Source organism: Alosa sapidissima, chromosome 6, assembly GCF_018492685.1.
Source record: "Alosa sapidissima isolate fAloSap1 chromosome 6, fAloSap1.pri, whole genome shotgun sequence".
Classification (NCBI taxonomy): domain Eukaryota; kingdom Metazoa; phylum Chordata; class Actinopteri; order Clupeiformes; family Clupeidae; genus Alosa; species Alosa sapidissima.
In genome coordinates, this window is record NC_055962.1 from 31,497,769 (window position 1) to 31,510,809 (window position 13,041).

At 40.2% G+C, this 13,041-nt stretch overlaps 1 protein-coding gene across 1 annotated transcript; it reads left to right on the forward strand.

Annotated features, from left to right (window-relative positions):
• The first annotated feature begins 1,454 nt into the window (after nucleotides 1–1,454).
• LOC121711322 (zinc finger protein 239-like) lies at nucleotides 1,455–12,625 on the forward strand. Its single transcript, XM_042094831.1, has 2 exons — nucleotides 1,455–2,302; nucleotides 11,050–12,625. The coding sequence occupies exons 1-2, from the start codon at nucleotides 2,047–2,049 to the stop codon at nucleotides 11,724–11,726; spliced, it is 933 nt and encodes a 310-aa protein (XP_041950765.1). The 5' UTR covers nucleotides 1,455–2,046; the 3' UTR covers nucleotides 11,727–12,625.
• The last annotated feature ends 416 nt before the right edge of the window (nucleotides 12,626–13,041 follow it).

Sequence of the window (13,041 nt, forward strand, 5' to 3'; positions counted from 1 at the left end):
GTCGTAGCCTACTCTGTCTGTTGTATGGCCTACACAGCGCGCAAGCTTTGGTCAATTTCTGTAACAAACAGTGCCACCTATAGGCCTGGGATATGAAGTAACGTGTTGAGTCGTGTTGAGATGGATCCGTTTGGACACAAATATTCTTGATACGGTTCCAGGGAAGACGGAGTAAAAAAAGGTCGGTTTGTTACGTGTGGACTAGGCCCAAGACATAAACAAATATATTCACATTAAGTTCTCCATTTGGAAAATAAGTAATGGATATGCCATCATATATGGAGACTACAAATATGTCTGCCACATATTAACACATAAAGTTCTCCATATATTTAGAAAATAAATAGTGGAATCTAGTGTATGGATATGTATGCCACCATATATGGAGACTACAAATATGCCTGCCACATACTCACACATAAACTTCTCCATATATTTGGAAAACAAATAATTGGATCTAGTATATGAAGATATAGCATATTCTATGGGAAAATGCAAATATTTTGTATGCATGTATGGACATATAGCATTGAATATATGTTTGACATAAATATTTGAATCCCATATATGTCCATAAGTGAAATTATAAGTCCCCGTTATTTAACATATATGTTCATATATTGCCATATGTCACATTTCCCATTAGAACTCGAAGGCGAGTCAAGGTAGCTCACCAAGTTGATTTGCATCTGAATTACAACTGGGCCATGCTCATTTTTGACCTTCTCCTGAATGTTTTACTGTAACAGTTATAAGTCCGGTGCAGGGTTATCTTACAGTTAAGAATAAACAAAGGATGCATTTAAGAACTTTCTTTTAGGAATCTCTCATTTATTCCTATATTTTTCCTTAGGAATAAGCATAATTAGTTAACCACATGGATCTCAATAAAAATGTCAAGTTTTTGCCTGAAATTGCACTGTGCCTATTTACAAGGGCATTGTTCCCACCTCTTTTGGGGCCTACCATCAAATGTTGGACCTCTATAGAAAGCTGAGAACCTGTAATTTTTTGTAGGAAACAGTATAACCAGTAACCAAAATAACGATAATGAAGATGGCTACAGGAAGTTATTTAGACCAAAACAGACATTAGTGTACATAAATAATTGCACGAAAAAATGAAATGTCAAAGTCAAAGTCAAAGTCTGCTTTATTGTCAATTTCTTCACATGTCAAGACATACAAAGAGATCGAAATTGCGTTTCCTACTATCCCACGGTGGAGACAAGACATATTTTACCAATTAGGTCCACAGACAAACATAACATTCAAGTAAACAATATAAAAAGTAAAAATAAGAAGGCACATACAATGAAGAAATAAGAGCAGCAAAATTGTGTAAGTAAGTAAATAATGTGTAAATAAATGCATACACAAATTTTGGTCATGAATAACGAAGATTAAATTGTATTTTTTTTAGAGTTAGTAACCTAATAATAAATTAGATTTAATTTTATGTAGTATTGACTGTTTCCCCTGGAAATTGCACTTGTGCTCTGTCTCAAACGCTGTACCAAAATTAAAAAGTACAATTTCTTCAGGGTGAGAGTGGCATTTCAGCCAAGAGTCTCTTCTGCCCTGTGGGTGTAGATAGGCAATTAATGGCGCAGTAGGCTTTTCTCAAAGAACCTGACACAAAAACACACACAATACAAAGCACTGAAACAGCCCACCCCCACCTGCCCTGTGTGAGGTTCCTGCAGGTTAAGCTATATGCAGGCATGCCCACCAAAAAGGGGCCATCAGATGTGTGAATGCCTCCCCACAATCCTTTGCACATTTGCATTCCAAAAGCTCCTGTAGCTGATTGGCTGGGTTTGAATTCAGGAAGCTGTGAATGTTTCGGACAGAGGCATGTGGAGGGAGATCACTGACTGAACTCACATTTTCATGGTGCACTGTGGAGTAGTTTTGAAGTATACTCCTATACAATTCAACAACAGTGTAATGCTGTGGTTGGTTTCTTTGTAGCCTATTTATATACATCTTCACTTCCACTATCTGTGCACTGAAAGGACTGGATTTCACTTGCAAAACAGAACTGATGTCAGGATTTAAAAAACCATCAGAACTGCTGATGTCAGTGAAGAAGGAGATAAAAGAAGAAGAGTTTGATGATTTTCTACAAGAGTATCTTTTCAGAGCACAGACAGCAGACAAGAAACCTGAACATGAGCATAAGAGTGAACTATCCACACCATCAACATTCACCTGCAAAGAGGGACAGGACCCACCAATGGAAAGTGAAGAGCAAGAGGAATCTGATTTAAGAGGACTTCATGATGACTCTTCTCCTACAAGTAAGTTGCTGTATACTGTATACTGTGAATTGTTTGAACAAAACCAAATTCAACTGTAATGTGTTCTTTATTTATTTACATAATCTGAATAAAAAATGCTTATAAAGGCGCTCTAAGCGATGCTGGGTAACGTCACTTCTGTTGACGTTCAAACAAAACAGAAATCTAGCTCGCTACTTCCTCCCCCTCCCTCCCATGCAATTGAAACTCTCCTAAACGCGCATCTCATTGGTAATTTGCTGGAACAATTTGTTGTGTTTTTATGGGCAAGGTTTGCCCAAGTTGTTTTGTGGCTGTTTTTGGAGCCTGGGTTGTCCTCAGAGATCGCGTTTTTTTTTACAGTGTATTCAGAACACAGGCAGCTAGTGGATGGTGAGGTGACGTTTGCTGTAAGTGACAAAAAATGTTTTAGCCTAAAAAACATATAACATCGCTTAGAGCACCTTTAAAAAAAGCACACTATCTGCAGTGTGATACGTTCAAGAGAAAAATAATGAGAAATCGAAGTCTTTAAAGTGAGAAATGTCTGTGTGTCTGAGTGTACATTAAAGGAGAAGTTTGGTGTGATATTGACCTAAAGTGTGTTGAAACATGATACCGAGTGTGAACTTTTGTCTCATAGCTCATCTCGGCTTGTCCCCTGCACTCCGAAATCTGGCGCTAGTTAGCCGATGCTACCAACAGGCTTTTAAAGGGGGTGCCTCGGGCATCGGCCTAGCCATGCAAATAAATCACTGTTTTACACCATTTACGAGGCTCAAAGTAGCTCCACACTTCATTGGTAGACTTCCGAGGGCCCTGACATTTAAAACGAGACATTGATAACTTTGAAAAAGCACTGGTAGTTCATTTACAAGACGATTTATACAGACAGTACCTTCAGGAAGTTTACCGTCCGCCGCCATCTTGAATTTAGTCACGATAAGTCGAGCGACGAGTATGAATGAACAGGTATGATAAGGGATCAGATTCCAAAAATAATTCTGTGGAAATGCATGGATTCCAGTTGCATGCTACTGGAAGGTCAATATCACACCGAACTTCTCCTTTAAGTTTCTCTGTTGATTGTTTCACAAGTTACTTCCAAGCAAAATGGAATTCTGAAAAAATAGCCAATGAGGCTATATTAGCCTTATGTACAATCACTTTTATGTTGATGAGTTGGTTTTGTATATATTTGGATAAGTATTGCCAGTCTTCCTCAATAAAAAAAATAACATTTGTTGGGGTCCAAGCTGTAAAGTTGCTGAAGGATCCCTATAGTATTTGTTCTGACCTTTCTTCCTTTTCTCCAGTAAAGCACAATAGGCAGTAAAAACTGTACGACACACAGGCACCAAGTCTTTACCATCAATTTGCAAAATGGTAAATTAACTTGAGCAAGTGAAATTACTATTTTTGTCCATAGGGGGGGCTACAACAAGCACATTTATGTTGTTGCTTCTATCTGTGCAATTGAAACTCTCCTAAACGCGCATCTCATTGGTAATTTGCTGGAACAGTTTGTTATGTTTTTATGGGCAAGGTTTGCCCAAGTTGTTTTGTGGCTGTTTTTGGAGCCTGGGTTGTCCTCAGAGATTGCGTTTTTTTTTTTACAGTGTATTCAGAACACAGGCAGCTAGTGGATGGTGAGGTGACGTTTGCTGTAAGTGACAAAAAATGTTTTAGCCTAAAAAACATATAACATCGCTTAGAGCACCTTTAAAAAAAGCACACTATCTGCAGTGTGTTACGTTCAAGAGAAAAATAATAAGAAATCAAAGTCTTTAAAGTGAGAAATGTCTGTGTGCCTGAGTGTACATTAAAGGAGAAGTTTGGTGTGATATTGACCTAAAGTGTGTTGAAACATGATACCGAGTGTGAACTTTTGTCTCATAGCTCATCTCGGCTTGTCCCCTGCACTCCGAAATCTGGCGCTAGTTAGCCGATGCTACCAACAGGCTTTCAAAGGGGGTGCCTCGGGCATCGGCCTAGCCATGCAAATAAATCACTGTTTTACACCATTTACGAGGCTCAAAGTAGCTCCACACTTCATTGGTAGACTTCCGAGGGCCCTGACATTTAAAACGAGACATTGATAACTTTGAAAAAGCACTGGCAGTTCATTTACAAGACGATTTATACAGACAGTACCTTCAGGAAGTTTACCGTTCGCCGCCATCTTGAATTTAGTCACGATAAGTCGAGCGACGAGTATGAATGAACAGGTATGATAAGGGATCAGATTCCAAAAATAATTCCGTGGAAATGCATGAATTCCAGTTGCATGCTACTGGAAGGTCAATATCACACCGAACTTCTCCTTTAAGTTTCTCTGTTGACTGTTTCACAAGTTACTTCCAAGCAAAATGGAATTCTGAAAAAATAGCCAATGAGGCTATATTAGCCTTATGTACAATCACTTTTATGTTGATGAGTTAGTTGAAATCCTCTCATTACATGGAAGCTGCAGATTAAATTTCCCATTGCTACCAATTCCCATTTTAGAAAGTTCCACCATTAAAAAAACTCCTTCAAGGAAATTATTTGGATGAACCGGATCCGCTGCGTGTCGGGGTCCGGTTCGCCCTGTCGGGACTTATTTTCCCAATAATGATCGGCATTCTATACATTATCCCTTACATAATGACCGGCGTTCTATACATTATCCCTTACTTATATCTGTTTTATGCATAGACTGTATATATAGAACTGGACAGTGTGCCGTCTGTTAAGAGTGATGCGAGCGCTAGTCCAGAGCCCCCTGGTGGCTGGTTGCAGTACAAAGCGTAACTCCGCCCATCTCCATGTATTTCAATGGGCAAGTAGCCAACTTTCCGTGTCACTTTTCTCACCTAAAACTATTTTTGCATCTACAACTTTTTATTCGAAAAAATAGTTTTCAAGATGCTTCAATACACACTATTTTTCTTTTCTCGCTGAAATTATTTTTTTAAATGTTATTTTAACAAATCTAAAAAGGGCGTGTTTACACCTATGATTGACAGCTGGCTGGCAGCCGACTCGACGCTTTGTCGCTACCTTATTTTAACGACACCTGATATCAACAAGTAATCTAACCTAAATAAGTGTTGCTGTTATTATCATTAGGCTATATCTTATCACAGTCTGATTAAATACATATTGATAGTCATACATTGTGTGATTGTTTGTAAGAGACATCGTTGTTAGTTGTGACAGATTCTTAGTGAAAAATGTGCTGTTCTGAACACTGTTCTTTCGTAGATGCTAAGTATATTAGCTTATAGCATGCTAAGTCATGCTAGCATTAGCCAGTTGATAGGAAAAGTAAAAGGGCTCTGCTATATTGATCCGAAGTAACGTTAGCCATAGTCACGATCATTTACAGTCCTACTTGTTTCAAATGGTTTAATGTAACCAGTGATTGCCGCTAGGGATGTGACGCTCGAAGCTGACGTTTCGAAACAGTGTCGAGCTTCCGAAACGCAAGTGTTTCGAACAGTGTTTCGAAGTGTGGTTCAAAATGCCCATGTCACGTGACCATGGCTTAGTGAGGCTTCGTGGTGTTTCAATTTGGTTTGGACAGGTGGCACACTTGCCGCGCGAGCCAATTACCCGAGTAAACACCTGTTTGATCTAAATTACAAAGTCCCAGAATGCTTAAAAGTCATTCAAACACATCCTATCTTTGTGTTTTTTTTGTGAGGAGAGAGATTTTAAGAGATATAGCGACATAGAGACATATAGAGATATAGCGATTTATAGTGCATTCTTGATAGGTTAGTGATATAGATTAATTGACAGGCGGTAGTTTAGATAGATATAGTCTAGTGACGTTAATATTTAGATAGTAGCAGTAGTAAAAAAAATATATAACTGATGCCTTTATTTCAAGAACAGCTGACCCTTTGAAATACTGGCAGGAGAGGAGAGTGGTTTATCCAAACCTGACTGTGATGGCAAAAAAATATTTGTGCATGCCAGCAACAAGTGTGCCTTGTGAAAGAATTTTTTCCAAGGCTGGGGAGGTTTATTCAAAAACAAGAAACAGATTAAATGCCAAGACGGCAGAACAACTGTTATTCCTAAATAAAAATGTATGTTTTTGGCATACAAAAAATGTGTTGTTTATTTTTCCCATGTTGTACCTGATTAGTCTAACCTGCTTCACATGTATCCTTTATTTCCCTACAACATGTTCCCAAAAAAAACCCTGGGCCATAAGCATAGCCTACATTTTAAAACCATTGTAGCATTTTCCTCTCCAGCATATTCCAAAGGATAATGTACTATGAAACTGAAATAACAAAACATCTAACTGGCAGATACAAAAATGTTCTAGTTACTAAACGCACATACTAGTCTGAAATTTCTAAGCACCAGCAGGGAGTCGAACTCCGGCTGCTCCGGCCGAATGCAAGTGTGTTAACCACTGAACCACATGGCTGTGGACGAAATATTGCGTTCCATGTTGGCTATTTATATTCTTCGTCTGAAGCAGTTGTGCTTCACGGTCAAAATGTGATGTTAGCAAAACTGGCCACTAGATGTCACCATGGAGTTACGTGTGTCGGATTGTTTCGAAACCTCGACACATTCCGGCGCAATTGCTTCGAACGTTTCGTTGTTTCACAAAGCCTCGTTCTGCCCATCCCTAATTTCTACCCCCCTTTTCCTCTGTCCGTCTCTCTGTTATCCTGTCTGAGTCTTGTCTGTAAGTAAGTTTGTTAGGGATGGGCAGAACGAAGCTTTGTGAACGAAGCTTTCTGAAACGTTCAAAGCAATTGTGCCGAATAGTGATGGGCAAATGAAGCTTTGGTGAAGCACTGAACCACTTTGAACAATTGATTCAAAAATGGGTTCATTACTCGAAGCTTCAGTAACAGCGACCTCTCCTGGTGAAAAGCCAAGACTGCATCTAAATTATCCCAGGCTAGATAGTGGACAGGCCGCCACCACCTTTGCAACTTCATTTGAATACACTTAAGTCACTGGGAGAAGGTGATGTTAAGTTTCATTAACGTTAACTCTTGCTTAGTTTTGCACGAATGGCAATAAACGTCACCTAGCCTGCTAGGTCGACAACCTCGTTATGACCATTTATTAATAAGCCAGACAAATAACGTTACTTGTTTTTTAGTGAACACATATTGGACCATAGCTTAACGTGAGGAGGGATTCAAAGTTACAAATGGACAATTTGCTTAGTATGCTCATAACAGCGGTATCTGAAAATGCTGAGTTAAGGTATCGTTGTTACCTGCGATTGCACTGCTGGAGAAACATTTTGCATTGGTATGATTTGATCAGGTCTTGCCAGTGATGTGTAAATCCTCCCGTAGACGTACCCCATTTCAATACGTCTAAATTGAAAACTGTGACAACTCATCATAGGCTCTCTTAATATGTCTGTAATCGTATGACTCTACCACAGGGTTGCTAGTACTAGTCTTTCAGCAGAGAGGGTGCTCCATTATAAATCAAAAATGTAATATTGCAGCCTTCATGTCAGCTGTAGAAATATGAGAACATAGACCTACTACATCAGGATACTCTGTAGACATTGTACACATAATCAGGAAGCTACTTTGCTGTTCAGTGAGTCATGTGTTTAAAGTGGTACTACATTTAAAGAAACATATTTTTATTTTTTGCTTCAAGTGCATAAGAAAATACCACATTATGATGGCTAGGTTACACTTTTGTCCAAAGCCATATACAAATACAAAACAATATAATACTTACATTTAACAGGGATCAATCAATAGCCTAATGAAATAAACAATGAAAACGAGGAAGGGGGGGGGGCAACAATAACATAGTAACACTACATTAAGGAGAATATCAATAAAAAAAACAATGTCAAATTAATCAACAGCCTAATGAAAATAACACAGTACTATACAAACCATAACACTTAAGAAGCACTTAATGAACTAAGTGCATGTTGAACAGATATGCCTTTAGACCACTCTTAAAAGACCAAAAACTATTACAGGAATGAAGAGCACTGGGCAACTCATTCCACCAACATGGAACCACTGAGAGAAAGAGTCTTGAATTTGACCTAGCGTTTAAGACTGGTCGACATAACAGACGCAAAATAACAAGAAGCAGATCCAGTCGGTGTCCTATAGGCCAAAGTGAGAGATTTAAATTTAATTCTGGCTACTATAGGGAGCCAACGGAGAGTAACTAGGAGAGGGGTTACATGTGTCTTAGGCTGATTGAAGACCAGGCGGCATTCTGAATGATACTTCAAACAAAATAAATAAAAACATTCAAAATTGATTTAGTATCAACCAATAATTATTCTGATATTAATGTTCTTCTAACTTCTACATCTGTGTGTAGGCTACTGTTAAATACCAAGGCAGTTAAATGCAGTGGTATAGTCTATGTGATACACAGGACTACACAGTAAACCCACTTAAAAAGCATCACCATCTCAGTATACCCATTTAAAATAGGCAAGGATTGCTCACAGTATACCCACCACTACAGCTAACTACACCACTGGTTAAATGGCGCATTGCAATTTACAATTTGTGTGAGTTCAGGGGCATACAGAAAGTTGAAGTTTGGGTGGCATCAATAAAGAAAATAGAAACAAAGTGATGTGTACAGCCTCAAGTATGAATGATGTCAAGTTAACAGAAGGTTCAGAGCAGCGGCAGACCTATCTTGGTGCCACGCAAGTTATTGAAAGTCATGTTTTCGTAGTGGTGCTGTGCCCTGTCCCATGTATAAGGGGCTTCAGGTTGATCCAGTGACAGTGGCTGTTGTCAGGGAGATGAATGTCTGGGAACTTGGAGAAAGGGGGAGGACATGCCACCTCAGACCACCCCAGCCAAACCACTTCATGTAGGCATTCCCTTGCAGACTAATGGAGACCTCCTTGCCGCCACCTCCAGTACATTCAGCCATCACCCATACCTTATCTGCAAAAAGGAAAGTTACAATAAAGTTAGTCAGACAATTTTACAATATTACAAAGCATATAATGAGGCACTCAACACCACTAGTAATACCAATTTATTAAATATACAGTATGTGTGCAATAAATGTCACTGCCTACCTAATGTTAACTACACGTTTAAACATGCGATTTTAATATTAAATTCTATATTTAAATATGTGAATGTTATCAACTTGCGTCAGCTTGAAAAATAACGTTATCAGTATGACTGATCATGGACGTTAGATGACAAATTGAGGTGTTACTTTCTTAATATTCACCGATATCCCTGGGAATTTGTGACTGGTTCTTGGCGTAGTGTTTAATGCAGGCGTTGCATTTATCGATCATTCACTTATGCGGTCTACAACTACCGACCTACCGTCACAGATGTAGCTCTAACGGCTCCCACACACAGCTGCGTTCCGTCAACGCATTCCAGTGGGTGTTCCCGACGGTAGCTATGCAAATGACTTGAAGTAAAACCGTAATATGATTGGTTGGTGCCGTCCGTAGATTGGCTTGATTGGCCGGTGCCGTCTGTCGGTGCAGCAACAGCTGAACTCAACGCGAGCAGCGGGAGAAACGCGACGCGACGGACCCACAATTCAGTTCGGCAACGGATCACGTGAGCCCATTTAAAGTGAATGTGATGCATCTCCAGCAACGCGATGCACGCAGCTGTGTGTGGGAGCCGTAACGGAGGTGTCTTTGTTGTTAACGTTAGAAAAAATGCAACGTTGGCAAACTGGCTAGTAGTTACATTAATATGACAAGTTGATGAGGTCCATTCATATAACGTTAACTTACGTTGCTTTATCACATCATAAACTGTACTGACTGTGTAATCTCCATGTACAGTCAATGGTTACTCCATGTTGAGATGGCATACATTCAGATTGAGATATTTGAAAACAGCAAAAACTAATAAAACCGACTAAACATGCATCGACTCTTACGGGAGCTGTTTGCTAATCTTCACCTCAATGACTAACTTAGCCTACAGTTTACAGTAACGTTAATGTAGCTGCTAACGTTAGCATGTAATTCGCTGTCCGTATTTCTGTTGTTAGCTGATTAGTATTCACCATACTAATTTCTCACAGTCTGTAATCAACATAATAAGCTCTCTTAGACGTATTTAAGAACAACAATAGACAAAAAAAACGTTTCAGTTGATACACAACACTTACCAGCAAAGAACAAACCGAAGACTGTTGTTTGTGCTGTTTAGCTAACTCACAGCCGCTAAATTCATCCAGCCAGCTAGCCTTCGGCGCCGAGTCGACCTCATTATCGACCTGTGTTGTGGAAAGGACAAGGGGGCGGGTTTCTATCGACAAGGGGCGTGTTTAACTCGCTGAGTGGGCATGCCTGACCACGACTCCTCTTCACTGCGCATGCTTCAACTTCTGCTGTGCAGCCGCACGCAAATTGGTTGCAAATTTTCCAAGATGGCGTCGCCTCGGCGGCTTCAATTCCATAGAACACTGCTGAATGCAACCACACTGTCCAGTTCTATATATACAGTCTATGGTTTTATGAGTCAAAGTTATATGGGGTATGACCCATATTATTCTATTGCCAATATCTTCTGATGTTAAGGTCCACCCAGAACCAAAACTTAATTTTCTATTTTTTCTATTCAGCCCAACAAAAGGTCAAGTTCAGGGTCAGGAGTCCGTCTGAAGTATTTGTACAGTTTTGGTCAATGCCTTTCAGCGATACAACATGCACAGCGGACAATTTATTGGTACTTCTGAATTCAGCGTAGTTTTCCTGTTGTGTTTGAGAATATTGTTTAAAAATGTAAATTTTTATATTATAGGGGACGTTCAAAGGATCCAGTCTGGCAGAAGCGGGAACACTGAGGACAAAAAGAAGAAAAGGGGACGTCCCAAATGCTCCCAGGGCCAGAAAACCTCAGGCCAGAAATCGCGGCAGCCATCGCACACCAGGGAGAAACCGCATAACTGCCCCCAATGTTCCAAAACATTTGCTCTACCCTCCGCTCTTAGAGCTCATCAACAAATCCACACAGATGAAAAGCCCTTTCAGTGCAACATATGTGGGAAATGTTTTAAGAGAGACTCACACGTGGAACAGCATCAGCTCACCCACACTGGAGAGAAGCCACACAAGTGTTCTTATTGCGGGAAGGCCTTCAGTCAAGTCCCCAATCTCAACAGACACGAGCGGACCCATACCGGGGAAAAGCCGTATCAGTGCACGGTGTGTGGGAAGGGTTTCGCGTGTAGTGGGGACTTGGGCAAACATCGGCTCACGCATAAAAAAACCAGTGCAGTATATGTGGGGAGAGCTTCAAGTTCAGCAGAAGTCTCGCCATCCACGAGGTCACTCATACAGGCGAGAAGCGATTTCACTGTTCTCAGTGCGGAGCGGGCTTTGATCGGAAGTATCTTCTCACGAGGCACCAGTGGATCCACGATGGCAATCATCCATTTACGTGTGCTACATGTGGGAAGAGATGCAGGCACAAAATAGAGCTCATTGCCCATGAGGTCAAACATATTGGCGTGAGCCTTTTCCAATGCTCAACCTGTGGGAAGGGTTTCAGCAGAAACTCTGACCTCATGGTTCATCAGAGGATCCATACGGGAGAGCGGCCGTACCCGTGTACTACATGTGGGAAGAGTTTCAGGTGTAGCTCTGGCCTCCTAACTCATCAGTTGACACACACAGGAGAGAAGCCATTTCAGTGTCATCACTGTGGAAAGACGTTTACTCAAATGGGTAATCTCAACACACACCAGAAAAGGCATATGAGAGACAGGACCAATCCACAGCGGTCACGTATGAAGAGGTTCCCTTCACCCTAAAATAGTCTGAATGTACTGCAGATAACTTTGCTCTTTTCACATTTAAACTTCTGAAATTAAATATTCTAACAGAGAAGATGCTCTACTGTCTCCCAATGTTAAAGTAAACTAACAAAAACTGTTGAACAGGGGTAAATAAATGCCTGGGATTCTCTTCTCTTGGGTCAACACATTATCTGATCTTCTTATGTATTCAGACTGCAGTGGTATGTAGTGGTTGACTGGGACAGTGTTTCATGGTTAGATGAAATTAAAGTTAAAAATGGTTTGGCATACCTAGAATGTTCTTGTAGTAATGTAATTTAAACACTGATAAAAGGAATACAAGGTCCAAAATGTTTCGGTGTTATTCCAAATGTAACAGATATAACATGTAAGAAATAATGTGTAAATGTGCCATTTATAATTTTCAATTGATTTTGAATCATCTTAAAGGAGAATTCTGGAGATTTTTCACATAGATCTCTGTTTCTCTGCTACACTCTGGGGGCATGAACATGGGGGCTCATGAATATGCTCCCAGAGTGTAGCGCTGTAGCTGCCTAGCTACTTTAGCTGTAGGCAAAACGCATTGTTTTCACCCCCCCCCCCCCCATACTGACCGTACCCTATGACCTCGAGAAACAGAGATATATATGAAAAAATGTAACTGCACCAGTCCAGAAAGCAACGCAGTGCAAACCTCTGGGGCGCATCAGTTACTCAAGCGCTTCTTCCAACAGAGGGTCAGAGATCCTTTTTCCCTACAGACAAAAAAATATGGAATGCGATTACTTATCACATCGGAACTCTTATCACACCTTTCAAAAAAGCATAAGCATAGCCACGGCAGCCACTGACTTATCTCCATGGTCCGATTGTCCTAACACACTCAAATCCTATGAGTGTTTATTGTAGTGTCTTTATTGTTTATTGTTTATGGCTATGAGTGATGTCATATTTGTCCTTTGTGCTGCAAGGAACATGTATCCTATTAGGCC

Excerpts from the sequence above, each read along its gene's own strand:
- LOC121711322 (XM_042094831.1), top strand. The coding sequence starts at position 2,047 with ATGTCAGGATTTAAAAAACCATCAGAACTGCTGATGTCAGTGAAGAAG. Across the intron at positions 2,303-11,049 it reads TGATGACTCTTCTCCTACAA|GGGACGTTCAAAGGATCCAG; the intron begins GTAAGTTGCTGT and ends TTTATATTATAG.